The sequence below is a fragment of the Vanacampus margaritifer genome, chromosome 8 (assembly GCF_051991255.1).
Source record: "Vanacampus margaritifer isolate UIUO_Vmar chromosome 8, RoL_Vmar_1.0, whole genome shotgun sequence".
In the NCBI taxonomy this organism is placed as follows: Eukaryota; Metazoa; Chordata; class Actinopteri; order Syngnathiformes; family Syngnathidae; genus Vanacampus; species Vanacampus margaritifer.
Genome location: NC_135439.1, coordinates 23,154,666 through 23,181,604, shown reverse-complemented (window position 1 = coordinate 23,181,604; position 26,939 = coordinate 23,154,666). Strand labels below are relative to the sequence as shown.

At 38.3% G+C, this 26,939-nt stretch overlaps 1 protein-coding gene and 1 long non-coding RNA gene across 8 annotated transcripts in view; one reads left to right on the top strand and one right to left on the bottom strand.

Moving 5' to 3' along the window:
- The window catches only part of dlgap4b (discs, large (Drosophila) homolog-associated protein 4b), a 140,211-nt gene extending 114,644 nt beyond the window's left edge, over positions 1-25,567 (top strand). For 2 of the 7 annotated variants that reach the window (XM_077573078.1, XM_077573079.1), the window contains 10 exons: positions 2,323-2,424; positions 3,519-3,669; positions 4,809-5,061; positions 5,282-5,434; positions 12,890-13,320; positions 17,850-17,938; positions 19,032-19,522; positions 21,163-21,254; positions 22,529-22,699; positions 25,189-25,567. In XM_077573078.1, coding sequence (XP_077429204.1) covers positions 2,323-2,424; positions 3,519-3,669; positions 4,809-5,061; positions 5,282-5,434; positions 12,890-13,320; positions 17,850-17,938; positions 19,032-19,522; positions 21,163-21,254; positions 22,529-22,699; positions 25,189-25,431 — 2,176 coding nt within the window. In that variant the 3' untranslated portion in view covers positions 25,432-25,567. Of the gene's footprint in view, positions 1-1,647; positions 1,807-2,322; positions 2,425-3,518; positions 3,670-4,808; positions 5,062-5,281; positions 5,435-12,889; positions 13,321-17,849; positions 17,939-19,031; positions 19,523-21,162; positions 21,255-22,528; positions 22,737-25,188 lie in introns of those variants that run through there. The other 5 variants (XM_077573083.1, XM_077573084.1, XM_077573081.1 and 2 more) reach the window with 5 other exon arrangements.
- Positions 2,124-12,258, bottom strand: LOC144056338 (uncharacterized). The gene is made up of 3 exons (XR_013295035.1): positions 12,200-12,258; positions 9,271-9,559; positions 2,124-5,044 (listed from the first exon to the last, which is right to left on the bottom strand). It is a non-coding gene; the product is annotated as an uncharacterized LOC144056338 (long non-coding RNA).
- Positions 25,568-26,939: the final 1,372 nt, after the last annotated feature.

Sequence of the window (26,939 nt, the reverse complement as noted above, 5' to 3'; positions counted from 1 at the left end):
GACCTCCATGTGCAGATTATCTCATAATGGCAAGGGTGATCACAGATCACCAATGTGAAGTAGTCACTCAGAAACCACCTTCCATCCCGATCATTCGTGTTAGGATTTTTTTTTAATATAATAAAGATGATAATACTAGTAATTATGATGCCTTCAATAAATTAATACTACAATAATTCAGAAGGTTCTATGCACGCTGTTGTAATTTTATGAATGAAATACGATGACATCCATCACACACGTCTGCAGAATCTGTGGGCCTGCCCCTCGATCAAATCCACCAAAATCATGTTAGACCTGTTTTTACCTGGTCTAAATTCGAGTGTACTTTCTGTCACCAAATTGTCATCTTGGCAACTCGGTCTGCCAAATTCCCAAACACTGTAAACGAGGCTTCACCGGCACACAAATGAAGACGTGCCAGTTGCTGAACGCATGTGCACTGTCTACAAATATAGAGCCCAAATGTAAAGCGTTAGACATTTTGTACTATATTAGCTTATATAAAGACTTTTGTACAGTATAGGCTGTGTTAAGGTAACACAAATCTAATCCTCCACATGAAGGTTTTTCAGTATTTGGACTGCCATTGTACATATTTATTCATATAGAAGTCTCAATTACGCCCGTGTAATAGGCTTTCTAAAGCAGACAGGATCCACTATGTGGTGAAGGCACAGCAGGGCAACACTGAGTTAACGTCACGCAAAATGTCTGAAGAGAGCACATTCTATGTAGAAATGACAATATTGTGATAATGGAAGCAAGACAGCACTGCCATGTCTTTTAATGTCTACACAGAATTCAAAACACTTGCCGGAGGACACATACCAACCCTCTGAAGTAGAAACAGATTTCGCCTCCAGCTACATCTGCTATGCAGATCAAATAGTCTCCTTCTGAGTCTAATAGTGATTCTAACGAGAATAATGTAATGTTGGGATTTTTTTAATGCTTATTTATTAACTAATGTATATTAATAATCCATCCCTCCCTCCATCCGTGTTTTGTGATGTTCGTCCTTATTTGTGATCTAGAGCATATCCCCACTGTCTTTGGACAAGAGGTGGATTATATGCTAGACTGGTCAGAAATCAATCGCAGGGCATGTAATATATATATATTTAAAAATTATTGGATTGATTTTGATACATTTCTGTTCAGAATTGAAATTTGCAATAATACAAGTACATTTCATCATCATTTACCGCTGCAAAAGCCAATTTATTTTTTTAAATTGCTAGTACATCTGTCAAAAGTAAATATTCACATCACTGAACGTGTCAGTGTTATCAGAAAGACAAGTCTTTGTGAGTGCTGATAAGACAGTCCAATTGCTTCGTCATGTTGTCAGCAATATAACAGTGTACTAGTCTAGAGGGAAGTACTGCCGCTCAAGTTTTAATGGCTGACACAACGAGGCTGTTTTTGGACTCAGAGGAAGAGGTGGAGGGTAAAGCAGCTTTTAATTAACAAAACAAAAGCTCTTCGATGAGAAGGAGAAAATAAAGACTATACAAACATTAACTGAAAGCGCTCCAAAAGGGAGGAAGTTCAAAACAAAAATCACTCTATGACTAAACAAAACTAAGCTATACAAAACTACAAACAAAGGTTCTCTCACGTGACAAGGCAATAAAGGCAACTGGGTATCAAGGCTGTGGTCTATGGCAGGCTTCAGTGGCTCAAACGAAAACACTTCGGCACAAGACAGGGAAAACGCAGACTATTTAACACATGAGGGTAATGGGGAACAGGTGGAAACAATCAGGGATCAGGGTTGACACAGACACCACATGAGGAAAGGCAAGTGACCTGAAACGAGAGGAGTCAGACTTTTCACAATAAAACAGGAAATGACAAGACACCCTCACCGCGGTGTGACAATGACAAATTCAGTATTCAAAATTAAAAGTAACACCTTTGTGTATAAGGAAGATTGGTTGCAAGTGACTGGGAGAGATTCACATTTCACTTTTATTGTTTCACTATAATTTTCTGACAAACCATCTCATGTACAGAAAAGAAAAACAGCACTTCATAGCACAAAGAAAAAGCTTATTAAAAAAAAAAAGTTGAAACGTGGGGCAATCTCTTTAAGCAAAACTTGCTATGCAAAACTCCCTTGCTATGAATTATTTACGAAAACCTTGGGAAATTGCAGTCTCAAAATAAGACGCAATGGTCTACTTTGCAGAATCTGGGCCTAAGACACCATGTTGATAGTATTAGGTTAGGTATCTTAAAACTTTACTGTGTAGCAACGTTAACATGCCTGAATGACTAACCCATGGCTCTCTTGTGGCCTGCTGGCGTGAGCAGCAGAACCCTGGATTATTCCTCATTGCAAGGGGAGCTTGATGCCCTGTGGTCACCCATCCACAGTGTGTCCTCCCTCAACCAACTGGGGAGGTCAATGAGCAGGTCAGTGATAGGCCTAAATAAGGTTAGGTGGCAAAACCATGCCCTGCTGCCATTCACAGATTGCCCACCAGCAAGCTTGTACATAATTAGGTGAAAACTACGATACTGTAGTTTGACTCTGGGGAAGAACTTGTCCGCACATTATGACATGGCTGTTGTTGTGATCGCTGTGTGCTAGCAAAGACAATGATGCCAAGGTAGTCTTTTGTTAAGCAAAACCATCCTCTGCCACTTTTTTTGCACCATGATGACTCAATGAGCAGACCATGTGCCACCTGACATCACCAGCTTTGCATGCGCTGACGCTAATATCCCTTACAAAAAAAAAAATGTATTCAAGTATACTGTTTGTTTGCTTTTTGTGAATCCAACACTGCTTATAGCTCATTTTATTTTTATTTTTGACTGGAAGGTTTTTGGACTATACTGAAAAGTGGCAAAATGTGTGAAGTATAGACACATAACATTCCACCTTCAAATTGATCCTAAACACAACCAATATTAAAAAATTTATCTTGACCTTTTAAGTTCTTAATATTTAGTTTTTTTTCTTATTAATATTATTGATACATTGCACATACTGAAAGGAACATTTAGATTTTACAATAATGATATTCACTTTAATTTTATATGATTTTCAGTTCAAGTCTATTATTTTTCACATGACCTATGACATCATATACTGTATATATGCACTTCTATAGGCATTATGAATCAATGCGTCTTAAAATAGCAGTCTATACTTGCTTGTATACCATAAGTGCATTGATGTTGATAGACATGAAACAAATTGGAACGATTAATTTAACTGCATGTATGTTTGCATAGTACGTTTTTGTAAGGGATAAAATGAAATTGAAATATGGAGGCCACTGACTGAGGAAATAAAAGTGATGCCTCAATAATAGTACACTGACCCTCTTTTTATTCCTCTGCAATTGCCACATTGCTGATCTTGGATTTCCTTTCTTGCTGCCTCACCATCATCATATACAATATTAACATTGATTGTTTTTCTTCCGTGACCAAAATACATCCTCGTAATATTACTTGACCTTCCCGTTTGACACAAGTATATTTGTTTTGCTCTGCAGCTGTCTTCCGTCTCTCAGAGAGCTTGCCAATAACCACAGCCTGGACAACCTTGATTGCATTGGGGGTACAGGCTCACCTGTGCCACACTGGGATGATGATAACTTCAGCCATGCCTGCAGCACTTTGGGCAGACGTAGCTATATGGGACAGGTCAGTGCTTCAAAATGATTGTCGGCTGTTGCATTTGATGTGCTGCTGCAATTTATTTTTCGCTGCTTTGCTTAGCAGATATTTTTTCTTACTTAATAAAAAGTACCAGATGAATATTTCATGAAGTTATCTCCAAGCAGACTTTCCCACTCTAAATGAAGTGATATGTAAAGATGCTCTAAGCGCCTCTCTTACGTCTTTTATCCGCTCTTAATTCTGCAGTTTCACATATACAGTATAAGGCAAAAATTGTACAATTTTGAATATAAAAAGAATTAATATGAGCTCAATTAGATAGAGGTTGCTCTATCATTTTCAATGTCTGCTGGTCATAATATTACCTAAATAATTAAATGAGTGGTATATGTTGATATTAGGGGTGTCAAAATTAGTAAATTAATTTAAAGTTACTTTAGCGCCACTATTCTTTTTAACGCGCAATTAATGACCGCCCCCTACTTGGAAAGCCTGTACTGGGGGAATTCCAGTCGCAACGCAGCAGACATGTCCACGTCAAAATTTTGCAGTAATAAATTCAATAATAATGCATATATTTGTGGAAAGAGGCGTCAAGTTGTATTTTACAATTTTAAAAATGTGCAGAATTTCACAAGTTACTTTATGTTAAAGATTAGATAGTTCTTATTAAAAACAAAAATGCACTGAGTTGTCACCAACTTCTTACAAATGCAATTATCCCATCTAGTGGCAGAAATATGACCTATATGATCAACATCACACTCGTTTTTTTTACCGTACAGTACATATTTTTAATTTTAACTCAACTTTATGAATTATTATGAAATTAAAGTATCAATGACTGAAAGATGCAGCCATATTTCTATTAGTTTACTTTTTCCACTTTTATGTTAACAAGAGTATGAAAACTTAGGAAAAAATATTTTATAGTAAATTTTATTGTACAATTAGAACAGATATAAAATTTGCGATTAATCGTGAGTTAACTTGAAGTTATGCGATAATTATGATTAGAAAATTTAATTTCCTGACACCCCTAGTTAATATCAAGGTATTTATGACAAAGGCAGAAGGCCAGACTAAAACATAAATACAATTCTAAACATTTTCACATCCATGGTTATAATAAACACCAATCTCTTTCATTTTTTTCTCCGCAGCTCCGGGACCTGGACATGAGTCATCATTACGAGGACCGTAGCTCCGACTCCACGTACCGAGATTCCCGTTCCCATTCTCAGGACAACCCAGAGCCTCCAGACTTGCCCATGCCCACTTGCTTCCGCTCGCGCAGCCACAGCTACCTGAGAGCCATCCAGGCGGGCTGCTCTCAAGATGACGACGTGGCTTCCATAGACTCAGGCTCACTCCCACCAACTGACACCACGGTTCGCACCTACGGCACCAGCACTGGTGAGTCACTGATTGGAAAAACATGGTCTATACATGTGTTGAAAGGGAATACATGTATTCTAATAGCCCCATCAGAAAAGGAAGAAAGACGAGAAGAGCTTTATTTTAACTGATGACATAATCTTTTGAGATAACCAAATGGAACACCGGTCCAGTAAAATGCACACATACATACACACCAGAGTTTTAGCTCAAATGCAGCCTCTTTTGCCCATACTAGACGGCCTTTCTACACAGTGGAAGACATGGAAAGAACAGTTTGGCTCTTACCTGATAGCCACTGGCTTGGACAAAGCTCCAAAGGAGAAACAACTTGCAATTTTTCTGCAACGTTTGGGGACAGACAGACCACGCATCATACCCTCACACACAGGTAACAATGCCAAGCCAGTTCCTCCACCCATCTTCAGCCCAGTTACCGCTTACTCTATTGGGCCAGTTGGTTGGTGATGAGCTGTTGTTCACAGCATCACACTCATGCTCTTGCTATGGTTCATAGTCACATTGTTAGTGACTTGTTGGGATTTCCATGCTCTTGTAGTCACCTCCAAATAATATGGACCATTCAGCAGTAGGTATCCGTAAATGCGTTCACTGTTGTACATTATTTTACACATAATACAAAATATACTTTTGCTTAACCTGCACTGCACTCTTGTGGACCTGTTTTTTTTTTGTGTGTGTTTGTTTTTACAAAAGTACAAAAGCTCCCATAATATTGGAACTCTAGATCTAGAAGAAAAGATTGTATTGTATAAATGTAGTTTTATCAATCCCAGTAGTGCTCCAGAAATCCACATGAAGTATTCAATATATAGGTGAATTATAGGTAGCCCTATTGTGAACAAAGCCAAATGTGCATTGTCGAAGTTGCAGGGTGAGAAATTTTTCCAAAGGGCTCCTCTTAAGCCTAGCATCATATTTAAACATACCTACTGTACTCTTAAATGTCTTAGGATTTTTTTTAAGAAAAAAAAAATCAAGCTAAATAGTCATAACCTGTGTAGTAAGTGGAAATTTAACCTATTTAAATTTAATTGAATTAAATAAAATATTTGTCCGCCATCGCTAGCTAGAAAAGCTTGCAGGGGTGTCAATTTTATGAAACATCACAATCACATCACAAATTTTAATTAGTCCAAACCTAAAGAAGAGAGAAGTAAATGATTTTGGATGGATGGATGGATTCTTTATTGGGCTGCTGATCGCCTCTTGTTAAATGATATAGCATAATATTAATAATTTTTGGCATATTATTCTGTGCACCCCAAGCTATGGCTCCGCCACCCCTGGAAATTTGGGGAACCACTGGGCTGTATAAACAATTTAACATTAACAAAATAAAAATCCATCCTCCGGCGGGATCCCAAGGCGCTCCAAGGCCAGCCGAGAGACATAGTCTCTCAAGCGTGTCCTGGGTGGTCCCTGGGGCGTCCCGCCGAGGGAACATGCCCGGAACACCTCTCCAGGGAGGCGTCCAGGAGGCATCCGATCAAGATGCTGGAGCCACCTCAACTGGCTCTTCTCAACGTGGAGGAGTAGCAGCTTGACCCTGAGTCCCTCCCGGATGACCGAGCTTCTCACCCTACTTCTGATTATATTTATATCCTTTGAATAGTTTTTTGGATACCAGATCACACACATGTAGTATTGCAAGGGTAGAATGTTAAATGTTTGGGGACATGCAAAAAGACCTCTAAATTGAACTTGAGGTGTAAAAAAATCTGAGGGATGGTCCTCAAGGACAACAGTAGCCAGGAAGCAGACCAGCATCCACTATCTTTTGGCCAGCCCCCCCACCGTATTTAGACATGATCCTTGTCTTCCTATTTAAAGTAAAATATAAAATAAAATAATAGTAATAATATTTTAACCAGCGCCTCTGTATAATTCATTGCTGTACACTAGAAAGATATATAGTCACATTAATAAATGTTTGAATTTCCAATGCAAATAAACGACTGTATTACATTTATTGGATATGTTGTGCATTAAACCCCGATTAATGTTGTGGCTGTTGAGTGTATTTGGCTAGTGTGACACGCAGCTTAGTTTTGACTGCAGTGTTTGCTGACGTGATTATTAGCATCCACATGGTGGCGCGCTCCACTACACGTCACACTATTAATTTTATTGCAGTTGTTGCTTTCATACATTTCGGAATTGTTATTACTATATTAAAATCGTTTATGAGTATTTTCATTGATATTAGATTTTTGTGCAACAATACTAATCTATTTTTTCAGCTTTCAGTGCAGTGTTTATGGACATATTGCTCATTGAAAGATCTAAAAATAAAATAAAATACAAATTAAATTAAATAAATGCCATCCTGAGCCACATGAATTTCTGGTCTCCGTGGTAAACATGAACGCACCATTTGCAATGCCACCACGCCCCCTCAAACAAAATGCACACAAAACTGGATGTTGTCTGTCACTCTTGTCACAAATTGTCTCTGACGTATTTCTGAAGACAGTATAGAACCCTTCGGCTTTGCTTGTGTCCGGTAAAAAGGTAAGAATTGTAGTGTCAAAAGTTCGTTTCATAGAGGCTCTATTTAACGTGATTTGCGATTAAAACCAATACGCCACCTTGATATGTTTACCTGATCCGTATACAGTAGCTGACATGAGCAATATAAGACATTGTAGATCACCTCTTAGCTTTTTTTTTTTTTTTTTAAGGAAGGAAAAATACTATTTGGTCTTTTAAAATTATGTATTTTGGATAGAACATTTTTATTTAACAAAGTTTTTAATTACTCCAACTATGCTAATTTTTCCCCGTTGCATTTTATAGTACTGTATTGTCTGTTGAGTCAAACTGTCCCTGGGCAAAACATGTGGTTCCTACCTTGAGTCTACAGTATGTCAGTATTTTTTTTAAACTGTACTTGCTTGTTTGTTGATGTATGTGATTCATCACAATATTGTGGATTATTCTATTATCTGATGAGGTGATCATGTTGGTGACAATGGGGATTGTCATGCTTTCTGGCAAGATTAGGATTGTTTTGTGGCTGTGATTGGATTAAACAATACAAACGTGCAGACAACTTGGCAAGCAATGCTAAACCGTTAAATAGAGCGACACAATCAACCTTTTGTGTTTCATTGTTCCCGCATCTTGTCTGACACCAACTAACATAAGGACAACACTTTTGTCACATAATAGCGCTGACATCATTTCATGTAAATGGTCAACCCCCAGCCCCCTATTTAGGGTTTTAGGGCATGCTGTCCGATTTTTGTGCCGCAAACAAGTGGGGCGTAGATGTATCAGAATCACTGTCTGGCTAGAGTGTTTTATTATTGAAGCAAATTACATTATTGGGTAATGGCATCCATAAATGCATCAGGTGAGGAGTTTCTTTACTTATGGGACTAATAATGTATACTTTATCTGTCTGTGTACAGTAAGTGTAGTATTTGTAACTGCTAAATATCGACAACATTTTCAAAAAAATAACCAATCACTGTATTAAAATACAAAGTAAAGCAAAAAAAAGCAACTAGTTCCTGCTGAGCTGAATTCATTCCCAACCAACAGTTGTTAAACGAGTAAAAAGGTCCGTAAATATCAGTTGAGGAGTTGTTGGAAATATTTAAGATGCTCAAGCTTCTTCCTGCTAATTGTCTTCTACCCATGAAAATCGCATTTTGAGCAAGACAAACAGCACTACTGTCCAGTCAGCTTGACAGCACTGCTCAGTGCTCACCACAGATTCCACTCAGAACATTTTGGCACAAAGCACCTGTTTGTTTGGATTGCTGGATTCCCTTTTTAGGAATCTCACTCATTTAGCCTTTAGTCCATTTTTTTCACTTTATTTTGTTGTTGTGATGTTAATATTTTGTATAGCTTTGCCAATATTGTGAATGGTCGTCACTGGAACAAACATTTCTGTTTTATTTGCACAGCTGTTGAGGTTGTACTCGCTAAGAGATACAAGACAGTGTATGAATTGAAGCCAACGTTTTCACTTTTTACAGGCGCGAGTTTGTTTGTTTTTTCTTCTTTGTAACCGATTTGCAACGCCATGGAACTTTGCCTTGGCTCATTAGCCTCTTGGCTGATCTGTGGAGGGAACAAACTTCAATATCTTGCCTTTTTAATGGACCTGTTTTATCATGTAGTATATGTGTTTGTGTGGTAGTGCCCAGAACAAAGTGATTATGTTATAGAGGTGGGAGGGGGGTTACGTACCTTCTGGTTTAAGGGTGTGCAGAGTGAAGATGGCATCATATGGCACATGTTGAGCTTTAGGGTAGGTATCCAGATGCATGGGCATACAGATGTGCACGCACACACATAATCCTCCTCAAACTGAGTTAATCTGGTAATATATTTTCCAAGAGTCTGCATGGTGTACTGTACATTCTGACATCAGAGTGTGTACATGGCTCAGGCATCATGACATCAGCTGTGGAAAGTTGAGCTACTCCCACGTCATGGCGCAACTCCTCTGGGCATCATTAATCTGCTCAATATGACACTGGAATGGAAAAAGCATACTAAACAGAATTTTTCTTCCCAACAATTGACGTTCAATGACATACTTTTCCACATTGTTGTTTCGCCAAGGGCAATACAGTTTATCAGATTGCCACAACCAAATAATCCCGGGCATTCAAATCCCTGGTTTACACACACACACACACAGACACACACACACACACACACTGCGATATTATGATGACGCTATTGAGTGGATTAGGCACAACAACCCTTTTGTTTGGGTCTTTTTGAAACGGCTCGTGCATTGCGAGCCTTTTTAAAAGGCCACGAGGTCTTGATGATTTTTCAAAGGTTTAACCGTTTTCACTAACCCCTTGCACAACCATGAGGCAGATAAACTATATGGATATTATCAAATTCTCCAATAGGGAATTCTGCCTTAAGCCTTTCCTTTCAAAGATGTTTTGGACAACACTTGTCATCCAATATTTTAGTTAGGCTTGAAGTAGGTCAAGAATATTCTTCTTTTGGATATATGGATTTATTTACATCCCGCAGACTCAAAGGTTTTCCCAGAAAAGAGAAGCTGTTGGACTACGTTCTTCCATATTCCTTTAGCTGTAAAGATGAGGGTGTTGCAAACCCTTTCGTCCTAATAAAAAATGTGATCAAAAAGTCTCCGCTAGACGTTATATTGATCTCATAGGCTAGATTGAATTGGCAGATATTATTCATTTAATGTAAAATTGTGATTGTTAAACTCAAAGGTAATAAGGTAAAATGTTAAACTTTGGGGAATCATTCCAAAAACAAATTTTTGGTGCAAATACAAAACTGATCATCACCAAAAGAACACCATACTTACAGTGAAGCATGACAGTGGCAGCATCAATTATTTTTTTGTTTTTTTAATCTTGGTCTTTTTTTCTTCTTCTTTTTACATGAAAATGTTTTATTTGAACAGGGGGTTCATATCCAACGTATAGAAAGTTAGTAGCCACCAGACAGGCATGTACTTTATGGAGATTTAACAAATTAAGAATTTCCAAAATGTCTTTTATCTGGTATAGTACTATATAGTGTATATAGTACTATATACTAATACTGTTTGGCTTTAGCCACAGGTGCTTCTACTCAGGTAAACGAGCTGGAGCTCACACACATGGACCTAGTTTACCTGCCGATTGAGTAGAAGCACCTGTGGCTAAAGCCCAACTGTGGCAGGGTTTTTACTTTTTGGATTAGTGTGTATTCACAAAATAAAGGCACTTAAAAATATAACCTTGAACATGTTTTGACATTTAAAATATAAACAGGCTCATCATCTATCAAAGAACAGAAGCAGTGTTAAAACTCTCTGTAGAACGCCTGCCTGTGTGCTGTTTTCATGCTTCCATGACTCTGTGGTGTCACAAAGATTCAGTTGGAAGGCTTGCATGGCAGCTGTAGCATTCCTAATGTTACTGTCAAACTCCCCGTTTGGCTTTAGCTGAAAAGTGCAGCATCAGAGAGTCTTTGAATGTAAAATGATGCTGTAGTGTATTAGGTGGTGTCTCATAATTAGACAGCGTCAATATAACAAGTTCTTGTTACTCTCATTTGTTCCCATTGGCCAGATAGACCAGCATGTAATAAAATGCAATTTGATCTTTCTAATAAAATGTCTGTTTTGATTGACACTGTCACACAGTAAATATTTGAACAACATGTCAAATAATATGGTCGTGGTTTCCAATGTAATAGAACTGCAAAGAGAGAGTAAGAATATTTTTGCTCATATTGTGTACCTAGATATGGTAAACAAAACAATCATGGTAATGGTTAAAAGGCAGAGGAATATATGGAAAATGTTTAATTTACTGTTTTATACCACACTAAAAGCATTTTTTAACTGCTAACTATTGAAGTAAGCTCTGAATGAAGTTGAAGTGCACACAATGAGGAGTGTGATCCATTACGCAGTCATGTGATGTTGAAACTTGGAGATGCGGTGATCTAGCTTGAAAGTTTTAGTTGCTGCCTGTTACTGGATTTAATTTGCTACTTTTGCTTTACTGGCTCTCCAAGAAATTACATGTGCTTAGTGTTTTTTATTTAATTTTATTTTTTAATTATTTACATCACCAACTACAAACTTTTCAAAAATGTTGTTCAATGAAGCATGCTGAATTCTAAACTGCTAAGTGGGAAATCTCCCATTTTGGGCTTCCAACAGGTCTGACTTTAAACTGTTTACTAAGTGTTCATTGTGAAAAGAAGTGAGTATTCATTTCTGTCTGGCAACAAACTTATACTTCATCTTTTGCAGCCATTTTGCCATTACTTTATGTGGAGTGGATATAATGATACTGTATATCCAATTTCACTGATTTAAACAGGTTGTGATGGGTGGGAATTTTTGACTGTCTCACGATTCTATTCAGATTTTTGGGTCTGCCATTTGATTCAGAATCAATTTTTGATTCAGAATGATTTTTGATTCAAAATGATTTGATTGTGAATGATTTCTACTTTAATTTATAGATGTGCAAAGAATCCTCATGATCTACTCCAGTCTGACTCGCTCTAGCTAATTAGCGCGTTAGTTGCGGCACTTTAATCACTCAAAAGAACGGCTATTCATACAAAACACTGGAATGTATACAGAGAAGCATCTTAACATTACTCAAATACTCACCGGCATATGCTCTTCCTGTGTTGCAAAACAACGCTTTTTTGAAATAACTTGGTCGTGACTTTTTCCTTCTACTCTCTAATGTGGCTACAACTTAACAGTGTATCAGAATGTGTAGAACCACACTGCCCCTAAGTGGCCAAATTGTGTAGTACATGAACAGCGCTCTCAATAATTTTGATTTTAATAAAATTGATTTTGGGACATTTAAAATTGATTTGAATCGTACTAAATGATAATTGCGATTCTTATGAGAATCGCTTTTTTTTGGCATGCACACCCCTAATAAGTAGAGCTTTATGACCAAGAATTACTCATACAGTTATATTTTGTTGTTCTTTTTGTTGTTGACTTTTACATTGGCAATGGCACTTGCCATAATTGTGTTGTGTCAGATTTATGTTTGGGGACATTTGGAAAATTTATTAGTAGGAAGTTAGGAACTCTGGCAATGTACTTTTTCTAGTCAGTATTTTGAAAGACTTCACAGTTTTCTAGTATTCAGCATTAATCACTGTTGCAGTCTTTCAAATGTTTTCTATTTGGATATTTATTGCCTAATCTCCCTTTGAGCTGCTTGTTTATTTCTTCCTTTTATAATAACTGCATTTGAAAGTGTCGCACATTCGTCAAATGCGATGAACTGTCTGATGTGTCTTGTTGTAATGCGATTGACTTTTGTTTCCCTTGCAGTCTCCTGCATCACCACTTCTAAGAAGGCCGCTCCGCCGCCCGTGCCACCACGCACCACCTCCAAACCCTTCATCTCTGTGACGGTGCAGAGTAGCACCGAATCTGCCCAAGACAATTACCTGGAGCATCAGGACCAAAGGTCAGAGGTCAACAGCCAGTCTAGCCACGCACACAGCAACTCATCCGACAGCCTTGACAGCACTCGCGCCAACAGCCTGGCCCGGGGAATACCTCGCCCTCCGCACATCATCCCCACGCCCATCGCCATCCCCAGAGAGCCGCTCATCCCCACCACAGCCAACGCTTCCACGGAAACAAGCGACTCAAGTTTAGTGCTGCATGAGTCGATGAAGTCGGGACTGAGTAACTCTGCTGACGAGGCTCTTGTTGTCCCAGTGCCCCGACGGAAACTCTCTTCAATCGGCATCCAGGTAGATTACATTTTTGGGCATCTCAGCATGCCAAGCTTCAACCTATATTAATATTCATTCCAAGTTGTGTACTTGAATGTCTCTGTGTGACACTTTATGACACAAATTGTGCTGGGTAGACTGTATCTGTTTTATTAAACTCACCAATTTTTCTGTAGAACCTAACAACTATCTGCTGGGAAAAAAAAATACCGCTTTGTGCAACACCTTAAGATGCCACCTAAATCCTGTTGTTTCCAAGGTGCCATGTTAGAGGTGGGCTCTAATTTTGGTCACTAACTGATAGCTGCTCTGACAGCGGACAGCAGCAGATTCCGCTAGAGGTATGACAGGCAGGCCTTTTTGGGTTGACAGCAAAGAATTGAAGTTGGTAAACGTCCCAAGATGATACAGAATCACTAATGGCAATGGGGGAAGTTAAATGCCAACCGCTAGCTGCTTAAAGTAAGTTACAATAAGTGCCAAAATAAAGAGAAGTCCTTTTTGAAATATTATATGTATTACAATATTTTTTTAAATGGGCAAAATGAGTATCTCTGTCAAAAAACGTCATGAAATGTTGTATAGGAAAGTAGTAGAAACTAGAAAAGTAGAAAATTCCCATTAATATCATGCAAATTTAGGGAAAATGCTGTGTTGGAATATATATAAGTCTTTCTTTAAAATTATTTCATTGTTTTTTGTGGGGGGAAATTGAATGTATCAAATGTACTAGTGCATGGTATTGGTTGCTACTCAAGAGTTGAGTATTCATACTATGGAGGACCAAAAATGCTAAAATAAGTAAATAAAAGTGAAAATAAAAATGGATAAAAAAAATATATAATTAAAAAATTAAATATAAAAAAATAAATATAAATGAAAATAAATAAATACAAGTAAAAATAAAAACAAAAATAAAAAACGGGATTCAAAAAATAAATAAATGTAGAAATAAATACAAAAATAAATATATATTAAAAAAATGTAAATCAATAAATAAAAATGCTCTGCTCTCACATTTATTTATTTCATGCTGCAGACTCTGTCAGCCTGAAATGAGTCATGAAATGTTATTCAAATGAGGGGGCGGTCCTAAATGTGTCTTGGGTTGAGCTATCTGCCTATTGAGAACTTGTGTAGTTGCCGAGCAACTTAAGTCACAAGTTGTGATGAAGGTGGACAAGATTGCTCGAGCTTTCCATGCAAGCCATCAAAAGGCAGTTGTTTGTGCAACGGCGGATTCCAACCCAAGACATGATTAGGACCTATCGAGGTAAATATGGTGCAAAACTAACTTGTAAAAAAAAAATTGTACCTGTAGAAAAAGTCTAAATTTGTATCTGTAAAAGTCGTGATTTGTACCTGTAAAAAAAAAAAAATGTGTACCTGTACAAAAAAACATTTGTACCTGTACAAAAGTGTAAATTTGTATCTGTAAAAGTTGTGATTTGTACCTGTAGAAATGACAACTTGTAGTCAAAGAAGTCGCCACTAGGAATCACAAGTGTTTTTTCTGTTGCTGTCCAGTCACGTGACTTTTCCACCAAATATCTCGCTACAAATGGTGCAAAACTGATTTGTACTTGTGGAGCACCGTGATTTGTACTCGTAGAAGAAGAGGGCGGTCTCTGGAGGATTTGGGCGGGCTAAAGCTCAACCTCATTGGTTGAGCGAACGACAGTGGGTTGAACTCAAATGACGCCACTTTTTTATCATTAATATGCACAAATCCGAAATTCCAAAACAAACAGAGTAGCCACACCAGTTTACGCGTCATTTTGGAAGAAGAGGACGTCCCAGGTGTGAAAATTTCAACATGGTTCAATATACAATCACTGTGTGGAACAGCTTAAACGTTGGTTGACATGCAGAGCATTCAAAGTGGGCAGAAAGAAAGAAGTTTTAGTATGAAGGTAAGATTTATTGTACGATCATAGCTCGTAATCCGGTGCTAGCTAGCTCATCTCATGTTGTTAATTGTCACGAAAACTGAACACATTGAAGTCACAATTTTTATTTCAAGATTTGAAGCCTACCAGTGTAAACATACGATCAATAAATAGCTTGTACCTGTAAAAAAAAAAAATCTAAAAATACCTCATAAACTGCTGCTTAGTGCTTAGATGTGAAAATTACTATAGAGCTACAGAACCCTTTTGGATAATTTACAAGATAACCTAAACCTATAACCAAAAGTGGACAGTACTCAGCTACTTGTATTTGAGTAACATTATATTCAAGTATCTGTACTCTTACTATCATAATAAAATGAAAACAAAACGTTTTTACTGCGAGTGAATCTTTAAGCCGCTACAGGTATTTTAACTTCAACCCTTTATCCTCTGTATTTAATCATTTTATTTTAAATATTACCATTTCTTGATAAATGTCAGTATTTTTGCAATGTATGCTTTGCAAACAGTTAAAAAAAAAGGCTCTTACACTCTTAGTTTACTCATCACTCACAGTACTCAAATATTTGTACAAGTATTTTTTCTGCACTTTTAATTTCTACTTGAGGTAAATTTTTCTATGTAACATTACTCTTATTTAAATATTGGCTATTCTGCTTTTGAAATGCTACTCTATCTGTATCACTAATATGTGAGCAGTGTCACTGTCACCTAGCTACTTTAACAAAAGTAACTAGGTCAAATGTTAGTTTATTTATTTTTAATTAAATGAGAATCTCATGAATTTCAAAATATTGCTCAAAAGGTGGAGACTACTGCTGGAGACACTGCTGAAGCATCAGTGAAAAGGATGACCCACTCCATCAGCAAGCAGCCAAGAGACAGGAGATGACACCTGGGGGGTATTCCATCAAGCCGGATTAAGGAAAAGACTGTTTTATTTCGCAGATCTTCTGCTGATGTGAATGTAGCAGGCGGAGGTCCCCTGCCCCACCTGTGGCAGTGGCCTTAGTCTTTTTTTCTGGTGGTTACAATAATGGGCAACATATATTTACAGCTCAACACGTATTTAGTCTTATTTTTTGTAAATATTGTTATAGGCTACTTGCCAACTTGTTGCCATGATCGCTTTTGGCTACTGTTGAGATGTAACAGTGAAGAATGAATATGTAGGTCAATTCAAAGTGCTTTACATTAAATCAATAATTAATAACACTATTAATGTGACATACACATCTAACATAAAACAATTATAACTTATACATTTAGTCTGTTGGGTTGTTTTTTTGCCAATGATATTTCCCTCATCTTATTGATAGCAGCAGTATTGCCTTTTTTGGTGTGTCTTGAATTCCTCATACAGCTCCATCAATAACTTTTGTTCTGTTTGTGAGAAGAATACTGTTCTCGTTTTTGGGTGGATGCAGAAACGTCTCTTCTGGACATCAAATAAAACATTTCAAATGATGCACAATCTTGTTTATTGAATGATACATGTTGTTATTTGATCTGACTATTTCAAATAACTGTCAATATGGATTACATTGTACTCCTTTAACATTTCAAACTCAAAATTGGAAGAGATTTAGAAAGCATAATTTCTTCACTTTCCCAAAGGTGATTGCAGTGAATTCTCTTAGAACAGTAACCAGTGTATCAAGGATTCTCATTTGTTGGATTTCACAGCCACTTTGAAGCATTTTTGATGTCACACCATGTGCCACTATCTAGAGATGGATCAAGAAGTAGCTTTGATTGACTGCATGCTGGCATCTGTGCAAACAGAATGGTTGGGGCAGCATATTCATACACTAAAAAATAATCATAGCTTCCTAGCTGGGTCATTATCAAAACACAGCCACTGACATTATACGTAATCGGTTAAACTTTTAGCTTTATCTTGTTAGCCAGAAAAAAACGAAGATTTTGTCACATCTTAATATCAGAAATAGTGGTAATACTGATAGACCCAGACATTGTTCATAAACATTGCCATTTGCATTATTTTTATTTGGCTTCAGTGTTGAAGAGCAGAGTCTTTTTTTAAATTGACATTTACATCTATTTCTATATTTATTTTTGAATTTATTTTTATATTTTTATTTTTTGAGTCTCATTTTTTATTTTTGTACCGGTATTTATTTATATTTACTAATATATTTACAGTATATATTTTTGTTGTTGCTTTTATTTCCATTTATATTTATTTTTTTGTATTTAATTTTTGAATCATATTTTTATATGTTTTTACTTTTACTTTATTTATTTATTTAGACATTTATGATCCTCCATATGTACTGGTGTCAGTCTGGGAAAGTAGTAATTGTAATTTTTACGTGGGAAAATTGTGTCAGTGCTTGTTCCTTAGCCCCTGCTAACAGCAAGGGTTCATTATATGCATATTTGGCATTTCCTGCTCTCTGTGTCCTGAAACAACACTCTCTTCCTCCATTTCAGTGTCGGCACAGTAACAATACACAACCAGAATAACAATTGAACGTGACATTTTAAAAATAAAGCAATCACAACGTGTGCTTGAAATCACTTGTAATGGGCCACGATGCAAGTGTTTTTATTTGAGAGATCATAGAACAATTATTGAAATAATGATTTTATGTCATTTTCTGTTCTGAGGTTGACTGTATACAAGAAGTTCCACGAGAGGAGAGCCCGCCACTGGCCAAGTTTCAGTCCATTGGAGTACAGGTGGAGGACGGGTGGCAGTAAGTCCTCTTCCTGTCCTTGTAACAACGTGAGGAATTTATATTATAGCTGCACACACAAATCTGTCTGTTCTTGAGGCATATTCCTGGCATACGTATGGGTTGTTTATGTTTGTGATCAACAGTTACACCACAATATCATTATTTGCTATAGAATGATCAAATTCACCTCTCAATACATGAGTTTTCTACATTACATGGACTAAAGTATGGAGGCGCTCAAGCATTTACCCCTATAGGAAATACAGATGTAACATCTTCCATTAATCTGGGAAGATTGTGTGTTGGTGTGTGAGGATTTTTTTTTTTGTAGTCATCCAAAGAACAACATTTGTGAGCTCAATTATTGGACTATTTTTCTCATTTTCCACACCAAAAATGGTTTCCACCAAACAATTCACGCAATGCCGAATGCTTAGAATTTTCCAAAATGTCTTGGTAAAAATAAATAATCTAGAGTGAGAAGGAACTAAAGGTTCTAATCCAATCCTGTATTTATTAATTTATATTGTCTTAATACTTTTGTCCATATGGTGTTGAACAGACAGCATTTGACCATTTAGCTGAATTTTTCTAATTGAATGTCAGATGATGATGTCATATGGTTTAGATTTCTAATAATGCCTGAGCAATCATATTCTGCCCTACCATATTTCATTCGTCTTGCATGCTTTGTGTAGATTTTTTTTTTTACATCCTGACTTGCTGCTGCACAAAATATCATATAGTACTGGTATTCTTTGGCTTTGTCATCTGATACTTTGTTCTTGCCTAGTTTGTGTTTTGTCTTTAAAAAAAAATTACCCAGTGCCTGTTTTTCTTTGAACAATTCCCACAATGCGACCATTTTCCTGAAGCCATCGCACTTTTTGTCCTTGTTCTCACACTCATTGTTTCTCTTATTTTCATCATCTGACTGAATCATCACTGGATAGCTTTTCCTGGTTGATGACATAACGCATGCTGTTCCAGTTCAGAACTCATCGTTCATAGAAAGTGATCGCCTAAAGGCACAAGAGTGACAATTTCAGAATAATTTGTGTACTGATATTTTTTGTTCTATAATTTCCTATTGTCACCGTGTTTGTTTCAGGCCCGGCCACCCTTATAGCATGGCCTCCAAACAAGACATTGACTCAGATAAGCAGGACATCTCCATCTTTCCCCACATTAGTCAGGCCAAACCCACTGAAAAGAAAGTCATGGTCAGTAGTGGTAGCCAATCGTTGAGCTCCCCTCCTGAACAGGACTCCTTAGACAACGGCGACACGACTGGTGATGCTTCCTCCCCTCCACCTCCCAGGCAGTTCCTCAACCGCTCCACTACACGAAGTAGCTCTTCTTCTTTCTCAGAAAGTCTCGACCCGGCCCTGGATCCCTCATCATTACCGCCCCCAGATCCCTGGTTAGAGAGCGGGAATGGGAGTAGCAGCGTTGCGCCCCAGAGTGTTAGTGGAGTGGGCACACTGTGCCGAAGAGACGGCCACTGGTTCCTGAAGCTACTGCAGGCTGAAACGGGACGCATGGAAGGGTGGTGCCAGCAGATGGATCAGGATACCAACGATAACCATCTCTCAGAGGAGGGTGAGGTTGCATGCCTTCATTTGCATGGCCCCATTTGGGTGCTTTACGGTCACAACATCATTTGTGCTGTTCAACGTTCACCTCATCACACTTCCATTCTTGGTGCTGAACAAAGCTCTGAAAATATTTTTTAAACTTAAATTACCTTCATGGACACTTCAACTAATGTAAGTCATGCCACACGCCAGTTAGCCTGCATCAAAAGTTTGTTTAAAGTTCATATTCAAGTTCTATTACGGAAGTGTTGAACTGTCAATGTGGAGTAAACGTTTTTGACTGGCAAATATGTTTGCAAATATTTTTAAACATATTTGTTTAACTATGTTTGAACATATTTGCCAGTCAAATATATTTACTCCACAATGACAATTCAACGCTTCCGTTATAGAGCTTGAATATGAACCTTAAGTTTTCTCATAATGGCACGGGATATTGACTTGTGCATGCGCGAGTAAAAAAATAAAAAATAAATTTAAAAAAAGCTTTTTTTTGGCATACATTAAACCAATATGTAAAGAAAATTGCAGTGCATGATTTCCGTTCAGCATTTTTTTTTTCCCCCATTGTAATGGGGTATTGACTTGCACGTGCACACCCAATGGCATTATGGGAAAAAAATGCTGAATAGAAATCATGAACTAAAGTCATAATCATTAAAAAAAAAATGCAAATCAATACCCTGTGGCATTATGGGGGAAAATTATATATTTTTAGCATTTAGCCTAAAAGTACATTTGAACGTAGAGTATAACGTTTGCCGTCGAAAATGTTCCAATGTTCCACAATGGTAGTTGCACGCTATGTGCTCTATAAATATGTAGTGTCTTTGTGTTAATTCCTTGGGACACAATATGATAATAATAATAAAACAATAATAATAATCCATTCATTTATTGTTCATTTTCAAACAAAAAATACATTGGCTATTATACTGCAACTCTATCCAACACGAGGGCGGTGTTATGGTTTAGTGGGTCATGAATAAAACAAAACCGGGAGTTCAGTTTCTGTTGAACCTCATCTCATGGGTCACAGCTCAGTTCTCTGGTTCTGCCTTAGACGGTACAATCGTGCTATCAGACATCCACAGCATGGAGGGGATGAAGCTGTAATACCTGCGGCTAGCACATACAAGCACGTCTGTAATCCTCAGAATTACACAAATCTACTCGGGAACTGATTAAGGCTCCAGATTAAATTAGCGCGTCAGCCTGACAAACCCCCTCCCTCCCCAAAAGTGGGCATGTACACGCATTTAAAATGTGAAGTTAAGTCTGTTATCATAACTTTGTAATCCAGATCCAGTTATCAGTTCAGGGTCAGAAGTCTTGTTTGTCCTAGTTTTGAGTTGACACAACACCCAACATTGGCCAGTGGCTTGAGTATCTACTGTATATAAGCTTAGATTACTTCAAAGAGGATAAACATTGCCCAAATACGATTAAATTCTCCCCACTCCATGCATCAAAGGGGTCACTTGAGCAGTGCATTGCACATACACACCTCAGTATTTACAAACCAGCTCTGATGATGGTTACTGGACTTTCAATGTTTATTGTGTCTACAGTGTGTAATTCATGAAGCATCTCAAATGTACACTTACATGTATGTGTTTGTCTTCTATATGTTTGGCTGTGTAGTGTTGGGTAAGGTCTGCAGCGCAGTGGGAAGTGCCCAGCTCTTAATGTCCCAGAAGTTCCAGCAGTTCCGGGGACTGTGTGAACAAAACTTGGTGGGTTTCTCTATCACTAGCCATTTATTTTCACAAGGAAGTCAGAAATCAGATAAATAATTTTCATCCCATGCACAGATGTAAACTTGCCTTAGTTTGTAGATTGGCAGTACTCCAAAAATAAAAATAAAGCAAGCAAAGTTCTGCCAAATGAAAACCTTGTAAAATGTACTTAGACAGTCTTTAATAAGACTTGTATTGACATTTCGGCCCAATATTTAACATTAATATGGACCCAGATGTACGATTTCAATTTTACTAGCATACACAAAAAATAAAAATAAAATACATCACTGGGCCCAAGTAAAATTTGAATGTTAGGTCGTTTCATGCAGGCTGCTATAAAATGATTTCACTCTGTGGGCGGGGTTATTGGTGGTCCACCAACGCCAAATAAAAGGAGCTTATAATAAGCCATTAAGCCATTCTTTTCAATTGCCGTGTCCTGCATTGTGGAAAATGAAGCCAACTGCAACACAAAACACTTAAACCTAATAGCATCCCGCATTAACCGTCAACATCACAGCAAGAAGGTAAGCTTCTGTACGTTGCATTTCCATCCTCAGTGCTTCTGTGGTTTCACTTCCACAGTCCAAAATACGAAGTGTACTTTGATAGGGAGGGATGACTACACAGTATAGACAATGGATGGGTGAAATACTGTATGTAACCCAGCAGACCAGATGAGCATGATTTAATGGATATCTTCAACCATAATAACCTAAACCATTTCATACAAACCCTTAACCCACATTAAGCTCACGAGAGCTGTGAGGAAGGAAGGAGGGAGGGAGGGAGGAAGTGGGTTAGGGAGGAAGGAAGGAAGGAAAAATGCTGGGATCCATTTTCAGCAAGCTATAGCATGGCTCCCTCTAGTGGCAATAATGTAAGTGCCTTGTCTGAGTCTGTAAATCAACATGGGGTGTATTCATCTATATTTGCATATAATGTAAATAAATAAACATCTGTTATTGTTTTATTTTACCTTGAACAGACAAAATAGGGATAGAATATAAAATATGATGCCTTGATTCACCCCACAATTGGATTTTTCTTTACAACGGTGGATAGCAGCTACACACAAGAATGCAAAAAAAAAAAAGTGCACACATATTTACATATAGAGTAACCGTAAAAGTGAAATGACAGCTAAGCACAAGTAAATAAATATGCTACTTTTTTTTAACACTAACCTGCTACACATTGCATATCTACTTCATGCAACTCCTCCTTATTTTTTATTCATTCCATTTCGGTCTCCCTCTTTTGGCCAGAATGTGAACGCCAATCCGCGGCCCACACCGCAGGACCTGGCTGGTTTCTGGGACCTGCTGCAGCTCTCCATCGAGGACATCAGCCTCAAATTTGATGAGCTCTACCATCTCAAGTCTAATGACTGGCAGCCTGTGCCGCCTGCGGCTGACCAGTCGCCCCCTGAGCGGAAGGTACTTCCCACCCCTGCTGCCCAGTGCCCTGGCTGGGGTAGGAAAGCCGCCGAAACCGGCCTCTCTCCTCCCACCACCACCGCCATTTCGCCCACGTTTTTTTTTAACTCCTCTTTGATTCCACATCACTATGTGGGATTTACTATATCGATCCAACAGAAAGGGCCAGTGAGATCCCTTTTGGCATGCATGTAGCAATTTATCTCAAAGAGGGCAGTCGTTGGTGTGTCTTGATTTTTGTAGCCCTGCTTTGAGCATGCATGCATGTGTTGTGGTTGTCGTAGAGAATGGCTGAGATGTACTGACTCAGGTGAAAGGGGTGCACTCTTGCTCTTGCTCCTTCTGTCAAATATTTGTGCTTGTGTCTATGTTGCCGTTTGTAACAATCTGCTTCGTCTGGTGTGTGGTTTTGTTAGGAACGAGCATGCTAAGCCTACGCTACACCACTAATTTCACTAATTTGATTGATCGATTGTGTGTTAATTTTGGACATGCAGTACCAAAAAAATTACAAAGAAGGTTAAAATAATGTTAAAATAATTGTTGCCAATGTGAGTATTCAACTCTTGGGTATTCACCAATACAAAGTACCAATACTACGGAAGAGGATTAGGGCCAGTGAAGAGAGAAAAAAAAAGGTTGGCAGGATTCTGACTTTATCTGGGAATAAAGTCAGAATCCTGCCAACCTTTATTTTCTCTCTTCACTGGCCCTAATCCTCTTTCGTACAATACCTCTAGTACTTACTGATACATAAAATCCCCCCCAAAAAAACAATGGCAAATAATAAAAAATAAAAGACTGATGTATCTCAATTATAGCATTTTTCCTTAAAATTGCATGAAATTAATGGCAATTTTTTGTTCTTCTAATGCAGAAGTGGGCAATCTCGGTCCTCGAGGGCCGTAGTCTTGCAAGTTTTGGAGGTTTCTCACTTCCAACACGAGCTGGTTCCGATTAACATGATCGTTATCAGGCTTATGCAGAGCTTTCTGATGAGCTGATCATATATCAGCTGTGTTAGAGAAGGGCAACATGCAACACCTGCAGGACTCCGGCCCTCGATGACCAACTCTGTTCTAATGTCTTGTTCCTGATCGTAAAACAGCCACAAGAGGGCGGAGTTGTATCATCCCCACCACCTCGCCCCCACCCCCGTTGCAAGTACCAATACCTTGAAATAAAGCGGGTTATCAGCCCCATACCATACCTAGAATCGTATAGCTCATTCTCATTGTCATCCCAAACTGAAAGACTGGTGTACTTCCAGTCCCCCCCAAAAAAAGAGTAGAGGAAGTAAACATTTTAAGTTCAATCCTTTGCCAATACCAACAGACTACTACAGTACAGTGTTCCCTCACTTTTCACAGGCAGGTGAACTACTACTACTACTACTGTACTTGACAACAAGTAATTTACTTTGACAGTAGGTTGAGGAAGAAAGTTAGTAAATTAAAGTGCACATACAATATTGTGGCCTCCCCACTGTGCCCCACTTAATCGTATGTAGTTCGGATAAATAATTTCTGGTAAACACCGCACTCTAAATAGATGCCTCTTTTTTTTCCTCCTTAAAAAGAAAGTCAACCCAAATTAAATTTCTTGACAATAATATGTTCGATGCAGCCCCGCTAGTCTAAATATGGTATTCTGGTTAATACTGTGGTAGTGGAATATGAGTTAAGCAGCAAAAATCCAGCAGTTTTCATCAATATCAGAAGGCAGCCATTTTGCCACTTGCTGTTAAGTGAAAATTACATCACAGTTGCTCAGGTGTCAGGTAACAACCAATCACAGCTCAGCAACAGCAAGTCCCCGCCCCCTGATATGGATTAAAACAGCTGGATTTTGCTTGCAAATTCCACGGTTGACTTCCCCTTAAAGAAAAAAACAACACTGGGTGGCTACAGTATACAAAATGTGACGTGTGTTCCTCACAATAAATGCCTTACCCCTTGCACATGATACTGTAGCTGAATAAATAAATGCCCTTGCCCGCTATATATCAAAGTGAGATTCCCCAGGCTTGTGGCGCTTGTTGGAATATTCTGTAGATTTGTTATTAGGATAAAAATATAAGTCAATTAAAAATAATTAGTCAATTAAGAATATTTCAGAAGAATCTGGATTTCTTTAACTGCCCTTTCCTTTCGTTTTGCCTCTCTTTTATGTTGCCTTGCATTGTTTATGCATTGTGTTGTTGTGCTTGAGATCTCATGTCCATATCAGTTCGTTACCATTTGCGTCTAACAATCGTCACTGACTGGTTCTCTCCTGTTTTTGCCAATTGTCTAGACTTGTATCGTCTCTTTTTTTTTCTGTTGGTCACTTATGTCTTCCTAACATATATAAAAAAATGATCAGTCCAATTCCTTTCTGGCAAATCTGGTAGAAGCTCCCAAAGACGAAGAAGAGTTTGTTTTTGCCTTTGTGTCTTTTTTCTCATCACTCTCCCTCCTTTTCTGTCACGTGTCGTCGCTCAAATCTAGGACGAGGAGAAGGCACCCACTCCAGCGTCAAGGAAAGCCGCTAAAGGACGCCCGTCGCTGGGCTGTGAGAGGAGCACCGACTCCCCTTCCACCTCTTCTTCGGCTTCAGCGGAGAAGCAGAGGCAAGAGGCCCGCAGGCGTCTCTTGGCCGCAAAGAAGGCCGCCTCTTTCCGCCAGAACTCTGCCACCGAGAGCGCAGACAGCATTGAAATCTACGTTCCAGAAGCACAGACGCGCCTTTGAGAGAGAGAGAGAGAGAGAGAGAGAGAGAGAGAGAGAGAGAGAGAGAGAGAGAGAGAGAGAGAGAGAGAGAGAGAGAGAGAGAGAGAGAGAGAGAGAGAGAGAGAGAGAGAGAGAGAGAGAGAGAGAGAGAGAGAGAGAGAGAGAGAGAGAGAGAGAGAGAGAGAGAGAGAGAGAGAGAGAGAGGAATGTAAGGTCAGATCATAGGACCGATAAGTATCAATGAAAAATACCTGCAAAGGGGAGTGAGAGGAGAAACTTTTGCAATGCAAATGACAAGAGTGGGATCGAGTGGGGGGGAGGAGAGGCCAAATGCCCCCTTGACTGCACTGGGGGTCGACTTTGGGTATTTTAACTCACTTGTTTGTAGGCTGGTCCTGAAGGCATCAAAAACATAAATATTGAACTTTTGTGTATTTTACATGTTATGAAAGCTGCCAATGAAAAACCTCTGCAGATTAACTTTCTTTACTTTAATATTTATCATGAAAATAAATTAAGTTAACCGTATTCCTATTACATCCTCAAAGTATATTTGAAGACTGTTTAAAATGTTGTTCTATATTGGCTATAAGATCTATTTAGAGGACACAATTGAGCATTTTTGCTTTTCTGCTTTTCATAGTTGTGGTCCTCCCCAGACTGGCCATTTTGTAGCTTCGCACAACACCACCATCTTGTGGCCACCGCACACACTACACAAGACCAACTTGCTTGCGTCTGTCTTCCTTGTACTGGTTTGTTGACTTCACATTTGTTTTTAAAGGCTGAACTTAGTGTAGATGAGGTTCTGAATATTTTTCATATGTCATCTGATGAAAGCTAATTCAGAAGGGGTATTTATAGAGATCCTAGCATGTATGTATCTGTCAAAATGTTTAGTGTCAAAGAACAGTGGTCAAAATTTCAGTGAACACATTTCTCCATGCGACGAGAATGTCAAAACAGTACTTTCAGGTTTCAAACAATAAGAACAAATGCCACTTTTTTGGGTTGTTTTGTTTTGTTGTGATTTTTTTTCTTCCACTTCTCTGTTCATTGCTTCCCCCGAGTGTGTTCAAGGCTGTTAGAAACCAGGCTGAGTATGCAGGATAATACTCTTTTTGGTAACACAGACTTGTCTTTAGCAGTTATTTTTTATTCTTCTCATCTCCAAATTTAGTTTATTTTATTTTTGCTTCTTAACGCTCAAATCCACCGTATTTCTTTGCAACTTACCTGCACTCTTTTATTTAACTTATTCACTCACAGCGATTTTCACTGAAGCAACCCCCTTCGCTCCCGGCTATTTTACTAGATTTTGCCAGGCCCACAGATTATTGTGTTCTATTGTTATACAACATGGAAAGATTAGAGTCTCTTCTTTCACCAGAAAAAAAATTATATTTCTATCTGTTTCTGTTTTGCAGCAATTAGCATTAGAATATAGCTAAGATTCATCATTATTCACTAATCTGTATCAAACAGTGAGGAAAAAGAGTTTTTTGCAACATGGCCCGGATTTATCTCTT